Source organism: Cryptomeria japonica, chromosome 9, assembly GCF_030272615.1.
Source record: "Cryptomeria japonica chromosome 9, Sugi_1.0, whole genome shotgun sequence".
Lineage (NCBI taxonomy): Eukaryota > Viridiplantae > Streptophyta > Pinopsida > Cupressales > Cupressaceae > Cryptomeria > Cryptomeria japonica.
Window position 1 is genome coordinate 553,297,117 of NC_081413.1, and position 19,127 is coordinate 553,316,243.

Consider the following 19,127-nt stretch of genomic DNA (forward strand, 5'->3'; position numbering starts at 1 on the left):
ATAATCCCAACCTTATCCCCAACCCCAACCCTAACCCTAATCCTAATCCTAACACATTCCATTGTTAACTCTAAGCCTAACCCTAATCTCAACTCTAACTGTAGCCTTATACCCAAGCCAAACTCTAATTCAAACCCTAACCTTAGCCCTCACCCATTTTCTATCTCCAACCTTAACCTTATCTTAATCTTATCCCTAACTCAAACTCTAAGTCAAACCTAACCCCAACCCTAACCCTAGCACTATTTTTATCTAACCCTAACCTTAAAACTAAACCTAACACTATCCCCAATTCTAACTCTATTTCTAACCCTAACCCTAACCCTAACCCTAATCGTAATCCCAGCCTAACCCCAACCTTAACCGAAACCCAAAAAGTAACTCTAACCCTACCTTAACCATATATCTATTGTTAACCCTAACCCTCATTGTATCCCTAATCCTAAACCTAATTCATTTAATGTCTTACATGTTGCACTGCAAATGCTACTAGCATATATTTATTTAATATTATATACAATATATGTCGAAAGATATCCTTCCCGAGGTGCCTATTTTTTAATCAATATCTCACATTAAAGTGTACTAGGTGCCTCATGAAGGATATCTCTTAGTATATTAAATAGACATATGCTAGTTTATTACTCCTTCCATCAAATCATTGAGTCAATATCTTAAGAGCTTGTCACAAGGTGAAGATCCTTGCTCAACAAACTCACCAAACATGTTCGTCAATGTTGCCATTTTTATTATAGGTCTAGACATTATTCACATCTCTATTTGGAAGTATATGTTACACATTGACATATCATATTTGTGTACCAAAGTTTAGATTTGCAAGTATAAATTAGATCAATAGATACACAAATCACTTCTATAACAACATAAATGATCTATAATAATAGACAACAAATTTTTTAAATACAAAAACATTTATCTAATCAACTCTAATTTTCCTTGCATCAACAAATTATCTATTTCATCAAAATAACATTTTTAAAAAAAATTTCTAATTTTTTCTACTATATGATTAAATATCAAAATTGATTAGTTTATATAATTTATATTAGCTTGATATATTCAACTTAATTCTATACTAAAAATATCTTACAAGAGATTAGGAATAACACCGACAAGGAAATGCATTAGGGTAGCCGTTGCACGCGTGTAGCCCCTCTCGAATAAACGCTAAGATGATAAAATATCAAACCCTAAACCGGACTCCAAAATCTCAGAAGCTGTATTTGATAGTGTGATGAATTATAGGTTACACTCGATATAAAACTTTCTATTTGGTTGATACAACGATTAATATCGAAAACCCTTGCCAGGGTTTTACATTTCAATTTGCTTTTATTTCTCTGGCGTTTTAGTGGAAGCTTAAGTTTCAGGGTTTAAGCTTCTTCTTTGTCTGCGGCGGCACACTGTTAAGGTAAGTCGTTCTTCTTCTATTTGCATGTTTCATTCATTTTATTGGATTTGTTCAAGGTTTTTCCTGGTTGGTGCTGTTTGGCGAGTTGTAGCCCTTGAGGTTTTACCTGCAGGCTTTCTTCCGCCCCTTTAATCTAATTTAATTTTTCAGTAGATTTGTTTTGTAAACCTTTGTTTCAAGTAGTTCTCTTAGGATTGTGTTTTGATTTGCGGATTTTGTTTTCGTGATGCTCTCTTCTTAGAGTCGTTGATTCAGTTTTTACCTGCGGGATTCACTTGTAGGAATCTGAAATGAAATCCTACAGTGCACATTTTAACGTTAGGTATTACTTTTAGATTGCGGTCAGTTCCATGTTTGGGTTGTGCATTTAGTAGGTAGTGGCTGGGGTAATGTCGAAATGCCAGCTTTATGATACGCTAATGAAAATGGGGATATAATATAGACACTTTTTGTACCCTTTTAGGTGATTTGGATTTGAATTGGGAGGAAATGGATTATTATTCAACATAAGAGTCGCATGTGCAAAGTATTTTTTAGAAAATACTTTCAGAATACTTTATAAAAACGATTGGGAGTGCAGAGTTTTCATAAAAAAATAATAATATTTTTTTGATTTTCAATTCAGTATCTATGATGATATACATCAGTTGTACCTTTGATGACAAGTTATATTGTTACAGGCTACTTTATAGCACTCTAAAATGGGGAAGTCGAACAAGAAAGCTAACACCCAGGTGAGTCTGCATACCAAGATTGTCATTTTGTTTTCTTAGTTTATATAGTGGTTTGACTCTTATCCCGTTATTCAGGTTGCTGTATCTGCTCCAATTGCGACAACAAAGAAAGATAAGAAAGGTGTGTTATTTTTTATATTAATACAAAACAGTTTTACTGGACTCTGTGCGTGCTATCGTGAGAGGCAAAGCTGTTGTTCCATCGCTATAATAATTGTTTTATCTACGTAATTCTCAGGCAAGAGAGAACCAGATACTGAACTTGCAGCACAACCAGCTTTGAAGAAACTGAAATCTTCAAATAAAGTTCCTCCAAAGAAGAAACCAGAGACATCATCTGATAGCAGTGATTCTGAGTCTGAAAAAGAGGTAGCATATGCAAACTCTTATAGTAGTCATCGTTATAATTTGTTGGTGAAAACCTCTTGTGATTGTATTGCTTGTTTAGTTAAATATTGTGTATGGTCACGAGCATATAATATATAAGTTCGTTCTAGTCTTCAATATTGTGTATGGGTTATAGATAAGTTTTGAAGTTAGCTTTATGACATATCTTTCATCAATGAATTGCCACCACAATAATTTAGTAATCTCTTTATCTTTATCATAGTATACATGAATCTGTTACCCATTTATTACGACTGTGTCTGTTATTATCTTGTTTAATTTTAAATTTTAATAATATTTGTGCTATATCTAGGTAAGCATAATCGATACATAAAATGTTGAGGCCATTATTATACAGGTCATGCTTAAATATCAATCTAGCTTTGATTGGTGTGTACTTACGAAAACTTATGAGGTTTTTGATGGGTGAAATAAAACATTGTATGTTAAGAATTAAACATAACATATTTTATGTAATTTTCATATTTAAAAGTGAACAAATTGTTTATTAAGTAAGTGCCCAAATTAAAATATTGAACACAAGGAGTTGGTGCTCTCAAAATATTGATCACATTTATTGCACTTCTCCATGATAGATCAGTAATAGACCTTTATTTTTCTCTAGAAATAATGTTTATACGATAATGACACTCACAGTTTGATTATTAAATATTCTCTTACGCTTTAAAAGAGATTAGAAATTTGTGGTTAATATGTAATGAAAATGTACTATAGGAAACACATAAAAAACTAAGTGCTTTGGTAAAGAATGGAACACTAGCAGCGAAGAACGGGTCAGTTGCAGCTTTAAAAAATGGTAAAGAAGAATCAAGTGAAGACGAGTCTTCTGATGAGGTACTTACTTTATGTTTAAGCCAAATCATCAATACAATATAAAGCAAATGAATATTAGTCAATTGTTATTTTTTTGGATATTTGATATGTTCAAATATTGCTTGTAAAAGAAACTTAAAACATGTCATATTTTTTCTGTACAGGAGCCTGCAGCTAAAATTATTCAGTCAAATAAGAAGGTATAGCAGGTTAATTTGTTTACAGAAATTTTAAGTGGCTGGTTTTTATGTTTTTATTACAAGCTGCTCTTTGATATTTGTTTAAATTGCTAGCTAATTTTATTATTGGAAATTGCTACTTACGTTGTTTATTTCAAATTTATTTTATTACAAGTTGCTAATGAATTTGTTTAACAGAATGCTTCAGTGCCAATTAAAGCCATTTCAAAGAAGAAAGATAGCAGTTCAGAAGAATCTGATAGCGAAGAATCTGAAGAAGATATTGTGCAAAAGGTATAAAGGGGTTCATTCTAAGTGAAGATGTGACCTCTGATAACATTATATTTTACCGTGTTGTATATTTTTTGATTCATCAATATGATACAAATCAGTACAGATTTAAGTGGCTCTTTCATTTTTCATAACGCTTCTTGATTTTTCCTTCTCTGTCAGTTGTTAAAACACTTGTTTATTTTCCCTTTGCCTCTATTGTCAAAGATTTTTTCCTGATATCCTCTGTTATGGTAATTTTTCCATCAAAAATACTAATATTTGCTGCCAACTGCGTTATTTATTTTCTTCTTATCAGTTTATTAATTAAAAGTGAAAATGGTTTATAACATGTACAGATATCGCTAAAACATTGATAGGTTAAACTTAACATTACTTTTATGCACAGAAGCCTGCAGCCAAGATTGTTCAGCCCAAAAAGGAGGCCCTTCCCTCAGGCACTAAGAAGGTATAACAGGCTACTTTGTTTGCCTGCCAAAAAATTCAAAATGCTAGTTTATGTTTTTTAACTTTTTTATTTTTAGTTTCTAGTTAATGTTATATTATTACAGATTGTCAGTTAATATTTTTTATTGCAAGTTGCTAAACATTTTGTTTCACAGAATGCTTCAATGCCAGCTAAAGCCATTCCAAAAAAGAAAGATAGCAGCAGTTCTGAAGAATCTGACAGTGAAGAATCTGAAGAGGACACTGTGCAAAAGGTATAGAGGGGTGTCCTGTTTGAATTGTGAAGTGAGGACAATTCTGGACCGCATTATATTTCATTGTGTTCCAGTTCAATATTTTTTTTTTGTGTATGTATAACAAAATTAATATGCCTTTTCTTCAAAGAACATAATCTTAAATTATAAACTATTATATGCCCTCATCTATACATTTAGCTTATGTGATACCTGATACACATTTGATATATTTGCCATATGATATAACTACAAGCAAAAGTTGCATTTGTAAAGATGGAAGAGTAATTTTACATTTAAACGAACTCATTATTCATAAAGCTTCTTGATCTCTTCTCTATGTCTACTGTAAAATCATCTACTTATTTGCTTTCCTCCTCTATTGTCAAACATTCCTCTTTGATGCCCACTTCTGCCATTTGCATGTTTCTGAGGATGGGATCTCACCATTCTCTTTCAAAGCTATTTAATATCCTCTTCAATGGTGAATATAGCTTTTTAATGTCTGGTCTCTTCACTTCAATGATCTCTTAGGGTTTAAGTCTATTTGGTATCCTCTTGACCAGTGAATATAGCTTTTTAATGCCCAGGCTCTTCACTTAAATAATCATACTAGTTTGTCATGTATTCATATGAAATTATAAGATTGGGGCAAGTAGTTAAGTTCTTGCTTTGGATGGGCTTAAATTTTTTTTTTTAACAAAAAGCCAATGTTTTGTCCACAGTTTTTTCTTTAATCATTTTTTCTTATATGAAATTCAAGGAGCTAGTTTATATATCTTGTATGATAATTCTCTAGTAATTTGCATTTACAGAATGCTTCCGTGCCAGTGAAAGCGCCCCCAAAGGAGGGTACAAGTTCTGAAGAATCTGACAGTGAAGAGTCTGAAGAGGATACCGTACAAAAGGTAGAGGGTTATCTCTTTGGAGTGAGGATAATGCTAATTAATATTGTATTTTTCCGCATTCAAGTAGTTGTATCTTTGTATGATCAAAAATCTTAGGCAAGATGCAATGCCTTTTCAGTAGGCTTACTGATGCATTTGAAGTATCACTCGCACACTTGGTCTGTATTTGAGATGTTTGCTTTACAAGGGAAGATACATTTGTATATGCAGATGGTCTATAATTTAAGATGTTTGCTATACAAGGGGCGATTGCATTTGCCAATATGGAAGAATTATTCGAGATTTTAAAGAGTGTCATTTATAATACTTTTGCTTTTTAATTCCTCATAGATATTAAAACACCTATTTATCTGTGTGCTCTGCTGCCTTCATTGTTAAAAAGTACATGTTGACAACTTATTTTATTTACACAATTCCTTTTACCTGCCTGCAAATGCATGTTTTATTAAAATAAATACGTTACTTTGTTAATTGTTTACAGCTATAAGCTAGTTCCTTTTTTGGAATGGCTTTATGTTGGTATAGAAGTACTTTTTATTCCAAAAAGTGATTGCTGTGTTTGCTATTTTTATTTGTAATAAGTTTAAAAATGCATTTTTAGATATGGTAAAAGTTTTGCTTTCGTTATTGGCCCTGTTGTAAGTTCTTTGATGTCTTGGTCGTAAGAATTATATTTTCTACAAGACAGGACAAGAATTTGTGAAAACAATTTTTGTTTCTTGGATGGGACGAATACGTCCACAAGATGCTTCTTTTGTGAAAACAATATTAGTTTCTATGTACAACGTATTCGCAATATGTCTGAACTATAGTTAGGAATACTTGTTGGGGTTTTGTGGAAGTGTTTTAATGCTTTTTCAAATGTCAGAAACTTGTTTCCCAACCCATTGCTAAATCTGTATCCAAACAAGAAAGCTCCAGTGAAGAAGAAACTCCTGAGGATAGTGATGAAGAACCTGCCCCCCAAAAATTGAAAGCTAAGGTATATTACATATTACATGTAAGTAGTATTCAAGCAGTAGAAAGAGACTTTGAGGTGTGGAGAATGGTAAATGTTAGTGAGTTAGGGTGTGTAGTGACTTGAGTTCTGTTTATGTGATGATAGATTTTATTTCATTGTGTTTGCACCAATTAGATCAATAATCTTGTTATACTATTGCAGTGAATGGTTATTTATTCATTTTTCTTTTGTCCATTTTTTTAAAATTTGTATTCTTGTACAGGTTCTTATTGTTATACTATTATAGTAATAAATAAAAGTACTTGTTGGGTTTTGTGGAAGTGTTTTAATTTGTTTTCGAATGTCAGAAACTTGTTTCCAAACCTATTGTTAAATCTGTATCCAAACAAGAAAGCTCCAGTGAAGAAGAAACTTCTGAGGATAGTGATGAAGAATCTGCCCTCCAAAATTTGAAAGCTAAGGTATATTATATAGTACATGTAAATAGTAATCCAGCACTAGAAAGAGAGTTTGAGTTGTAGATTATGGTAAATGTTAGTTAGGGTGTGTTGTTACTTGTTCTGTTTGTGTGATGGTAGATCATAGTTCATTGTGTCTGCACCAATTAGGCATAATGGTCCTGTTATGCTATTGTAGTAATGGTTATTTATTTTTCTTTTGTGCATGTTTTTTAATTTGTATTCTTGTACAGGTTCCTATAACAAATGTTAGTCAAACAAACAAAAAAATGGTAAGACCAGAAGTACAAAAGAATGTTCTTTGCCACACGATATTACATGATATTTGATAGTGATATTTTTATTACATTTCATTGATTCTTTGTTTCTCATGGCCAAGTTTCAATCTTGATGCACAGAGTACACTAGTGAAAGCCCCTCCAAAGAATGAAGAGAGCAGTTCCGAAGAGTCTGATAGTGAAGAATCTGAGGAAGATATTGATCAAAAGGTAGCAGTTGAACCGGCTTTTTGAAGACGACTCCTTCGAGCGTTTCTTCCCGTTTCAGTACAGGGGCTGTGGTTTATGGGAAAAACTATCCAAAAATTTGGGAATGGGGATATATATATATATATATATTATATATAAAATTATAAATAACGAAACTGCCAGTACTTTGTTGTTTAGAAAAGCTCAGGAGGTAATGTATTTTTGTGCTATATAATCAGTATCACAAAAGTATTAGTTTAAAAGGGGTTAGGGGATATTCCCTGCGCACATTAAAAAATGAGTTTACAAAACAAGCTTTGATTTCTCAGTCTTCTGGTAATTAAATTAATTATCTAAATTTCAATCTTGATCTCTAATCGAAGGGAATTAAGCTGAACAACTAAAAGAAATATTTAATTGGCTATGCATCCTGTTGGAGCATATGGTTTGTTTGTTTTTAAAGTCCCAAATAAAAGGTCCAACTACTCTCTGCTGTATCTGTTGCTGCTATTTTATTTTCTTGCAGTTGCCCAGTTTTGGATTGATTCTTTATTTCCTCCTTTTCTGGAAATAGGCAATAACAGATGAATGAAACTGCTTTTAGTTAACAAATCTGCAGGTGGTGACAGTGCTATTAAAGGCAGAGTTGAATGCCCTTGTAAACAATATCTTTGATGTGCAGTTCTAATGATGCAAAATAGACAACTTTTTGTAGTGTTTAACCCACTAATTAGTGTCTGAATTGATGATAAGACAATGATAATGGTCTACAGGGAATGTCGCAAGGGTTTGATGATGTCTTGTAGCCACCCTGCATCCCCACACATGCAGGGGAATGACTCCCAGATTCAGTGGGTGTCATGTCGCTAAGAAAATTTTCCATTTTCTGAGAAAAAGGGGATGGGATGGGGATTTCCTGCACCGGTTCCCCATCCCTGTACCTGCAAGCCCATAGAAAACTTGATATTGAATTCTCTCTTGAAAATGTTTCTGCTCGTATTTTTTCATTTTCCTTATTTCTGATGATGCATAGATTTTTCTGTTCTTTTGGGAGTGATTTTTAATTGCCCTGTACCTGCAAGCCCATAGAAAACCTGACATTGAATTCTCTCTTGAAAATGTTTCTGCTTGTATTTTTTTGTTTTCCTTATTTCTGATGCATAGATTCTTCTGTTCTTTTGGGAGTGATTTTTAATTGCGAAGTGTGTAAGCACTATTTGTACTATATGCAATATATCAGTTTTTGAATCTGATGTCAATAATGTTTGATTACTTATTGGAATTTAATATAAATTTGATGTCATTTCAGAAACGCAAAGTTCCAGCACCTCAAGTTACTAAACCAAACAAAAAAATAGCAATCTCAGAATCTCAAAAGGTATATAAAACGAGCATTATTTAAGTTGCTGTTTATCGTATTATTTGCTGAACTAATTGATTCATAGCTTTTCTTGTCTTTTTTTAATTTCTATTGCAGAATGTGCCAGTCAAAGCTCCTTTAAAAAAGGAAGAGAGCAGTTCCGAAGAATCTGACAGTGAGGAGTCTGAGGAGGTGAATGTTGTTCAAAAGGTGAATATCTATCCCTGTTCTTGGCTTGATGCTAAGTTCCCTTTCAAAGTGTGTCAAAATTTTGCTAAAAACTAACCTATATACAAGGGCATATGAAATATCTGCAGAAGAGCGAAAAAGGAAATTGCTTTCCATATTAATTTGATGAGCACATAATTATATTAAAATTAACAATCAATGAGTGGATCCTCTACCTTGGGTGTATAAATATTTACAAAAAATATGAAATCAAACCTGAAACTTATCTTATTTGCCTTCTTTGTCCTTTTTGTGATATCTTATTTTCCAATTCAAACTTTAGTGAGCACTGGATCGCAATCAACCATTCTTTTCACTTCATCCTGATGGTGTATTGGAATATGATCCTTAATGTTGATGTAGAAAACCTCACGGCTGCATTTAGAAACATTCTTGATTTCAATAACATGGACTGAAACTGTCTCTATGTGTGTAATATATGTGCATGATTTCCACAAAATGTGCAAATTGAAATATATTAAGCTGTTAATTGATAATTCAATGCCCATTGTCAAACATTAATTTGTAAAATCTGAATGGTTCATATGGGTGCATCTGCATTTGATTTTGTGGGGCATTGTGTATTACTCCCTATCTGTGGAAATGTCTAATACCTTAGGGTTGGATCAAAATAACATTATCAAGGAAAACCACAGATTTTGACAGTGGATTGTTAGATGCCATTCTCAAAACATTGACAATGTTCCTGTAAACAAAAGTTCAGCATTATTGCAGATTAATCATGTTGGCCCTTTTGTAAGGTTAAGAGTAAATGCATGCTGGAAGCAAAACGACTAAATAAATCTGCAGATACCTATGCTATCATAGGTTAACATAAACATGGGAGCTGCAAACACAAGAAGGCTAAAGTGACCTCAAATTTGTTCTTTGATTCCTCTAGCAGTACATCAATTGAAAGGGGTCAGGATATAGTCTGAACTAGTTTGGGCTCAGCTAGAGTTGCTGAAGTTTGACAGGATTTAGTTCTTCTATAGTTCCTTCATAGTTTTATACATCAGTTATGTTAAATACAGTGCTAATCATTTAATTGTGTGCTCTGTATTTGGTGCTAGTGTGTCGAGGACGATTTTAGACAAACTGATTGCCATATTTTATTGGTTATCCCATTTTTAATTTGATATTTATGCAAACGTTAATTATTGGGCAGAATCCTGTGCCAATCTACGCAGGACCTGGTCCACTGTCAGGATCCAGAACTAGTTTGGGCTTGGCAAGAGTTTTTGAAGAATGACATTATTTATTTCTTCTATAGTCCCTACATAGTTTTATACATAAGTGATGTTAAATGCAGTGTTTATCATTTAATTGTGTGTTCTGCAATTGGTGCTTTAGTGTGGAGGATAATTTTTGACACTGTCATATTTAATCCTCTTTTTAATTTGATGTTTATGCAAATGTTGATTATTCTAGAAATCTGTCCTTCAAATTTAGTTCTTTCATAGCTCTAGCAGGATATTAATTTAATAGGGTCAGGATTCTGTGCAAATATAGGCAGGACCTGATCAAGGGTTAGGACTCTGAAAAGTTACAGAGGATTTATTCTTCTGTGGTTCTTAAATAGTTTTATACATCAATGATGTTAAATATAGTGTTTTATCCTTTTAATCGTGTTCTGTTCTTGAGTATTGAGGCCAAATTTTGATAAACTGATGCAATATTTAATCCTATCTTTAATTTGATGCTATTTTAGAAACCTGCCCCAAAACCTGCTGTTAAACAAGAAGGTAGCAGTAGTGAAGATGACTCTTCCGACGAGAGTGAGGAAGAACCTGTACCTCAAAAGCTGATACCAAAGGTGTGTCATGTTTTCATTTTATTTACTTGTTACTGATTATCTGATGACAATATGTAATCCTATTTTCTATTTTGGGATTATATTTACATGTAAATGCCTTTTAGAAAACTGTTACCAAACCAATTGCTAAACAAGAGAGCAGTAGCAGCGAGGAGGGGTCTTCTTCTGAGGAGAGTGATGAAGAGCCTGCACCTAAAAAACCAGTGCAGAAGGTACTAATCATGTTTTTCATTCACTTATATTTTTGGATGTCCATTGCTTTAGTTACCATGGGTGAGAGCTATTTCTTTCACTGAATTATCCACCATTTAACATTAAGCTTCCTTGTATTTTAAAACATGAAGTTTGTCTTCTGAGGATTTTTGAACATGATTCTTTTTTTAATTTTTATGAAAGGTTTGATTTTTTGCTCTTCATTGTTTCTATAATTCATTATTTGTTAAATATTGTAAATCAAACATTGAATATTTAAATCAGCTCTAAATACTTTTTCACCACCATTGCTTTTATTTATAGTCTAATGGTTTGGGTTCTATTTGAGGCTCCATGGTCATTGGAGCTCTGTAGGTACCATTTTGCCTATAGAATTTAACCCTGGCCATTATATTATAATTCTTGAGTGACCCAAATAGGTTGGATCTCCGTGGGTACATCTTAACCAATAAATTACAATCCCAACCATTAGATCATAAATAAAATCAATGTTGGTGATAAAAAATTAGTGATTCGGATGATTAAAAATTAGAGATACGATAAAAAAAGGTTGCCAATATGATTATTGGTAAATAAATTTCATTTCCTACTTTACTTTTAAAATTTAGCAAAATTTAATTTTTAGTAGAAATCAAATATTTCGGCAAATTTGAGTTTAAAAGTTCAATAAAACAAGTGTTCTTGCAGCCACTAAAAAAACTCACACAATTATGAAGTATTTTCTCACTTGAGAGGCAATCTATGGCCATCTCTGATCATTGGATCTAGTCATTACCTATAAACTCATAGAAACTAGATATTAAAATTTAAGCTGTCTTATATGTGTATATTTTCTGGTGTATTTGAACTTTTGCAAGCTTTTTAATTACTATGTGCAACTCATATTTTTAGGTCACTAAAATGCAGCAACCTGCTAAGAAAGCTAAGGAAGAGAGCAGCTCTGATGAGGATGAGAGCTCGGAAGAGAGTGACGAGGAACCCAAGGCCAAGAAAGGCATTAAGGTAAAACACAACACTATCTAACCATCTAAAACATCACTATATTAATCTTTGAAGTGATTCTTCCAAATATGAACAAGGTTAGAACCTATTATATGTCTATATTTTTCTATGATGAATTTTATCAAAAATTAAAATGAGCTGTTTGAGTGCTTCAATATGTTTAGTGTTTTGCATTTCTGGAAGAATTTAACATTTTGGTCCTTTGGATTTAACTGATAGAATTTTGGCCTGGTTGCATTTTGATGTGGTATATTTTTGACTGTTGCATGCCTATTAAAGAAAGATCTGTCCTTTATTGTATGCGGGTCCTTACTGATTTGTCTTTAACTGGCTTCCTTAGCTAGTTTCTATGATCTTATGCTTATCATGGCATTTTTTTTTGCTGTACGCATTTATGATCTGACTTTTTTTTTGTATGAATTTTCTTAGTGTATGCTCTTTTCTTTGAGATTTCTTGAGCTATTATCTAGCATCACTTTTTCTTCCTATTCTCAAGCTGTGTGGTCTGTGATTTTCTTCTGTGGATTGTTCCAGTTTTTACACAATTTCAACATCCCCCTTAATTTCTTATAAGTTAACAGTCCCCTTCTGTAATCTTTGTGCTTGATTTTCTTATTTCGATGTCCAAGCCTTGCTCTGTCAAGTCTTCCTGTGTTGTTTCTTTATTTTTATGAATGGCGTGCAAAGCTGATGAACGTACTTAAAATTCTAGTTGATGCAGTGAATACTTGATGTTGAACAGCAACTTGTTTGGCGTGGTCAAGTTTTATTAGTAGCCAATGATATGGTTGACAATTGCAATGCTCTCAAATATAGGGAGTTTGGAGTGATAATTATAACTCCTTTAATTTCTTTTTTCTGTCATCATACAGTAAAAGTTTGTAACTATATTGGAAATTTGTGTTGAGGAGATGGATAATTGGAAACTTCCATGTTAGCTTCATATGTGCTTGTAGCAAATTGCTTTTATTTAGAGAGTTCTGAAGTAGCACAATGAGAAACTCATAAGATTACATGATCTGAGAGAAAATGGCTGCTCTGTGTTCTCTGAATATCTGTAGTAATATTTTTAGGTCATAATTATTGCCATCAGTTTGTCTTTAAATTTCCTTGGGTGAATGTCTAAATTTGCATCCCCAACCCTTTATCTTGCCAGTCTTCTTGTGCACGACCTTGTCTTGTTCCAGATATGCCTTTGTTCATATCACGTATCTTCTCAAGTGAAACCATAGTTCATTATTTGTAATTTTGTCTTTACGATTTTATCCAAGTTTACAGTAGCACACAGAGTATCTGATACTGGTTTGAGGACATACCTTTTTGCCTATGAAGTTCCTAGAAGTTATGATTAATCGTTGGCTATAAAGTTCTTAGTTTATTTTCACCTCTTTGATTTTTCTTGAGCTATTATCTACACTGTTTTCTGAGCTAGTCTTGTGTTTGTGAAGTTTGCAAGTGCCTTTGTTAAAACTTAATTTAAATTTTCATAGTCATTGCAGAAGTGGAAGCCAGATTTGCTTAGGTTAACATTGGTTTATTGTTCTTTGGGTAATTACTAGTAATAGTTTCTGCTGAATAAGTCATGTTTTCAACCATGTTTTCAGTGCTTTACTGTCAGTTCTATGGTTTAAAGAAAGCAATGAACTTGACCACATGAAGGAAGATATAATTGAGGAAGAAAGCTTTAGCAAGAAAAGCTCTTAGACTGATATTGAAGCAAATGTTAACATACTGGTGTACAGAAATCCCCTCGCTGTCATGCATCTAGGTCCAAACAGGGGTTGTCCACAGGATGCAACTGTGGGCAGGGACATCTTTGTGTATGTCTCTTGTCAGGGGCTGTCTGGAGATGACATGTATGCGATATGCTTTCCTGGGTATTTCACCGGCGATGTGCAAGTATCACTTAACCCCTTTGGTGATGCGAAGATTTCCTTCGTGGCTTTAAAATAATCAGTATAACCCCTTCGTTGATGCCTAGACTTACTCAGTGGCTTAATTTGATCAGTATTAAATCCGAAAAAAAAAGATTAAAAGAATTTAAGCATCAACTCCTTGGCATCCATTATGGTATGGGAAAAGGAAGAATGCTGACTGGATAGCATTACTGCTTTTAAGTGGGGGCTAAATTTTAAAAGACAGCCATTAATGAAAGCAAACTGTTGATTCCATCTTATCATTGCGGAAGGATTATTCAACTGCAAGCCAAGATCCTTGATGTGGATAGAGGTTAAGTGAATGTTAAGACTATCAGAACATGGGAGGGTGTAAATGTTTTGAGGATGCATTATTTTGATGTTTATATTCGTAGTAGATTCATTGAAATGTTGATTTTTTGATTATTATAAAAATTCAAAAAATCAATTTTTATGTATGATTAAAATAGCTGCAATGTAAATGTGTTGAGGATGGATCCTTGTCCTCTGTATAATTTCCTTTAAAAAACTTTTCACTTCTATGCTTTTATTTTTTTTAAACAATGTCTTCAGTGAGTCATTCTTGAATTACCTCAGATTGACATTGTATGGGCTTATGTCTATTTTTTCCTAGTAGATACATTTCAATGTTGACGTTTTTAAATGTATTATAAGAATTCAAATACTTATTTGTTATTTCTCATGCTGGAATATCTATTTCCATACCAATCTCAAGGTTGCATTTGCTTCTAATGTGAAGGATACCAAACAAAAAGACAGTGATGAGGAAATGGAAGATTTGGAAGAAACTCCAGCTTCTAAGAAATCTTCATCTCAGAAAGATAAGGTATAGAAGAGTTAAGCAAATTATTTTTTGGTGGTCCTTGTCTTGCTTTTTTTTTCACTAACTTTGATTGTGTTTGCTTATTCATTTGGGATTGTCGCTTTTCAGTCATTCGCACAAAACATGTCAAAAACCCCGACAACTCCTGGTGTTACAACACTGTTTATGGGAAATATCCCGTTTTCTGTAGATGAGGATAGCGTGTATGTAGCTTATTTCTTGACTAAAAGCAATTTATATTTAAATAAGGGTGCCTATTGGATATCCTTGATAAGGTATATTTTAAGCTGGTGAAGTTTTACTTCTTTAATTCATTATTTTACAGGTACCAATTTTTTGAAGGTACTGGGGATTTGGTAGATGTTCGCCTAGCTAAGAATGACGATGGCTCCTTGAAGGGTTTTGGACATATTGAGTTTGCAACTGAAGCTGCAGCTACGAAGGTTTGGTATTTGTTCTCTGTATATATGTTTTTCTTAGGATATATTCCCGTCTTTTATCGACTTGATTTTAGAAGTTGCAGGATTTTGAGTTAAACAGTTGCCTTTTAAAACAGGCAAGCATTATTTTCTGTTCATCATTTTTTACTTGTTCCATATTTCTGGAACACGGTATAATTTCTACAGCCATGATTGAAGTATCCTTTTTTGCAGGCAATGGAAAAAAATGGAGAGGAGTTTTGTGGGCGACCTATTAGACTTGATCCTTCTAGACCTCGTGGAGAGCGTGGTGCAGCTTTTGGGAATCAGGATGGGAATTACAGGTCATTCAATCTGTTGCATAAATTTGAATATTTTGGTTAGTTTTTTTTGATAATGTTTGTTGACATCAATTGGTGCTATTTACATGACACATGATAGCAGTAATCGGCAGAGGCAATCATCTGGTCCAACTGCTTTTGTGAAGGGATTCGACAGGACTCAAGAGGAAGATTCTGTATGTTGCTTGATAAAAAAAAATGACTTTATATGTTGTCAAAGATATCTGTAGTAATGGTTACTAATTTTGTTGCCCATCTGTTCTTCATTCAGATTCGTAATAACTTGTCGGAGAATTTCAAAAATTGTGGAGAGATTATGAATATTCGAATTCCGATGGACAGGGATTCGGGAGAGAGCAAGGGGTGAGTGTTGGTAATTGTCAATAGTTCTATTATCAATTTTATTAATCCGATGATGATTCTGACTCACTAATCTTGAACTGTGATCTAGTTTTGCATATATTCAGTTTAAGGATCGAGATGCACTCTCCAAGGCCCTAGAGTTAAGTGGTAATGATTTATATGTTGATGAAGCAATGGAAAGAAGTGGAGGTGGTGATGGAGGTGGAAGAAGTGGAGGTAGATCCTCTGGAGGAAGAGGTGGGGGTAGATTTTCTGGAGGAAGAGGTGGGGGTAGATTTTCTGGAGGTGAGAACTTCTAATCCGACGCAATTTGTAATTGTTTAAATTCATTGAATGCATAATATTTTTTTATGAAGTTTAGACTTAATTTTTTCTATTGAGCAAATATTTTCTGTAATGGGAAGATCGGGAAGGAGGTTGCCACAATAAGTTAATTTTTTGTCTAATTTCTTGTTTGCACTATAAAATTCATGCTATAGACAACTATGGGTTTATGGCCTTTAACTGAATTTAGTGATAATATGACTATAGATTGTAAGGGCTTATCTAAAAATACCTAGATAATTCTAGATTGGGAATTACAAGTAGAAAAACCTTGGGATTCAGCATCCGAGCATTGAAACATGATATACCTACAAGACAGAGAAAAACTTTCTTGTTGTTACTACAATAAGTTTGCACTGTAAGTTAATTTTTTGTCTACTTTCTCGTTTGTACTATAAAATTCATACTATAGACAACTAGCTTATCTACAATAAGTTAATTTTTTTGTCTACTTTCTTGTTTGCACTATAAAATTCATACTATAGACAATTATGGGTTCATTACTAAGAGCAATGGTTTTATGGCCTTCAACTGAATTTTTAGTGACAATATGACTATAGATTGCAAGGGCTTATCTACAAATACCTAGATAATTCTAGATTGGGAATTACAGGTAGAAAAAGCATGGGATTCAGCATCCGAGCATTGAAACATGATACCTACAAGACAAAGTAAAAACTTTTCAAAACTAGCAGAGCAATATTGTTGGTTGATGTTTTGTTGAATACACTGGCCCCACGGATAGAGTTTTTGGTTGGGAGATGTTTCATTGAATTTTCTGCCCCACCAAACACTGTTTTACTTGGTGTTTTCCGTCCGATGGTTTTCTCTTGTAAAGCAAACAGTTAATGCTGGGTCTTCTGTTGAAACTTTTCCTCTGATTTAGAGGGACAGAGCTTTGGAGGCTTGGATGTGAATAACTGTTTATTAGACTTCAAGCATCAATTCTCACAACCACCTCTGCATAGATAAAAGCTGGCTGGGGCATACTCTAGTACATACTTCAGGGTCCCTCAATCGGCAGTAATTGCATGTTAAATATCCTTTTTTAATGGTTGACAGGCCTTTATTTGATATTTATTTTAGGTTTCCATTCATTATTGGAATTGAAAATGAAAAAAATATAAGGAGCTAGTGGGGACGTATCGTAGTCTTGTGCATTGTTTTGATCATTGTGACTTGAATATTGCTTGAATTAGACTTCAGATTGATCTCAGTTGTCTTTGTAGAATGTTTGAGATAGATGTAGGCTCATGAGTTAGTCTGGAACCGTGATATACTTTATGTTTAGTAAGAAGATGCACTTAAACCTCTTCTTCTTTCTTACCATTTCGGGACTATCACTAGAACTGTTAGTTTATTCCTGTTAGACAACTTGTGGAATGATGTTGGTTCTGCATGAATGGGACTTTGGATTTTGTATGAATTGCACTCTAGACAAATCTCTTTAGTTTAGAGCTATTTGGTCTAGAGGTTCAATAATATGTATTCTGCTTCTATATCCATGATTAGGATGTAAGAGAGGCTCCCAATCTTTACCCCTAATGCATAATTGGAAACAAATTCAAAAAGTCTTCAATTCTTTGGTATAGCATCTTGGTTCTAACTTTAGATTATATACCAGTTTTTTTTTTCTTTTTTTAAAAGAATTAAACCCGTCTCTGATTATTTTATAGGACGAGACCGTGGTGGTGGCCGGGGTCGTGGAGGCCGAAGTGGAGGCCGTGGAACTCCAAGATTTGATATTGCTTCTTCGGGAACAGGTATTGTTTATTAATTTTATTGGAGAACATTATAAACTTCGATTGCGGTGATTGGCTATTGACTCGGGCAATTGCTGTTTTGCAGGCAAAAAGACCAAGTTTGGAGACGATTGATATTATTATTAATTTCAGTGAAATACTGATTTGCTAGCATCTCTTCATTTATCAGCTGAATTTGTATATTATTATGAATTTCAAGCTGGAGAAGCTTTTTTTGATAGTGAAAAGTATTTAGCTCTTTTCTCGTGGAAAAGGAAAAAAACGTATGTAGGAAAAATATCTTGAGGTTTATTTTGCAGTTCGGAGGATTTATAGTTTTAGTAAGATCTATTGTGCTCTTTGCACTTCACTTCATACAAGATTACTTGTGGTTCATACATTTATGAGTTTACACGGCATTATTTATGTAACTGCCTTGTAAGTAAGATGAATAATTTCCAAATCTTATGTAGTCATTTTTTTGTGGCATATATTGATTCTTGATGGTGGTGGATTGATGATGATGAACACAAATTCAGAAACATAATTAATCACACACAAACATTGAACACATTCTCCTTGAGTGTTACTGCACAATTCTTGATCGATCAATTGATTACAAATTCATACTGCTTGGATGCTTTAGCTTATATATCCTCTTCTCATTGAGATCGCTTTGATCAGTGAAACCCCTGATGACAAAACTACATTATTGCTTCATTGTATAGAGGCTTTTACAATCACAAAGGCCAATTTTACAATTTGCTTAAAATAGTGAACTACATCTAAAAGTTTCCTAACCTTATCCACGTCATTGCGGGTAGAAATTACCAGAACGTTCTACTAATTGGGGTATCTTTCATTTGGAGTTTTCAAGGAAATTATTTATGATCTTGTAAACGCTTTGGAGGATTTTGATATGCAATTAAGTTTTTATTTATGGTTTAGCATATGCAACTGCATTAAACTGAACAATAATTTCCAAATTATATGCGATCACTACTTTCCACCCAATCTTATCGTGTAATATTGTTAATAATGGCCAAAAAAGGAACTTGAGGTTTTTAAAAATGTTATCTTTAGTCCTTGTAGATTCAGTTTAGGACAGCTTATAGTGCCATTTATTAATGTTCATTGCTAATTTAATCTGTTTGAAGGATTTTGACATCAGTTAAAGAGTTCTGGTTGGTTATTATTTGTGTGACATGCAATTCAACTGCATTGTAAA

At 33.4% G+C, this 19,127-nt stretch overlaps 1 protein-coding gene across 13 annotated transcripts; it reads left to right on the forward strand.

Annotated features, from left to right (window-relative positions):
• The first annotated feature begins 1,104 nt into the window (after positions 1-1,104).
• On the forward strand, positions 1,105-18,390 carry LOC131070418 (nucleolin 1). Of its 13 annotated transcripts, none has more exons than XM_059210979.1 (28): positions 1,105-1,432; positions 2,113-2,166; positions 2,242-2,287; positions 2,405-2,535; positions 3,289-3,408; positions 3,552-3,587; positions 3,765-3,860; positions 4,246-4,305; positions 4,460-4,558; positions 5,353-5,445; positions 6,314-6,427; positions 6,754-6,867; positions 7,098-7,136; positions 7,263-7,352; positions 8,641-8,709; positions 8,809-8,901; positions 10,631-10,735; positions 10,840-10,947; positions 11,840-11,950; positions 14,627-14,713; positions 14,819-14,913; positions 15,036-15,153; positions 15,364-15,473; positions 15,574-15,646; positions 15,742-15,833; positions 15,922-16,118; positions 17,834-17,920; positions 18,006-18,390. In XM_059210979.1, the coding sequence occupies exons 2-28, from the start codon at positions 2,134-2,136 to the stop codon at positions 18,032-18,034; spliced, it is 2,445 nt and encodes an 814-aa protein (XP_059066962.1). In that variant the 5' UTR covers positions 1,105-1,432; positions 2,113-2,133; the 3' UTR covers positions 18,035-18,390. The 13 variants fall into 13 exon arrangements, with proteins under 13 accessions (XP_059066962.1, XP_059066963.1, XP_057861940.2 ...); XM_059210980.1 differs by having other exon boundaries at positions 4,249-4,305; XM_058005931.2 differs by having other exon boundaries at positions 1,197-1,432; positions 11,855-11,950.
• The last annotated feature ends 737 nt before the right edge of the window (positions 18,391-19,127 follow it).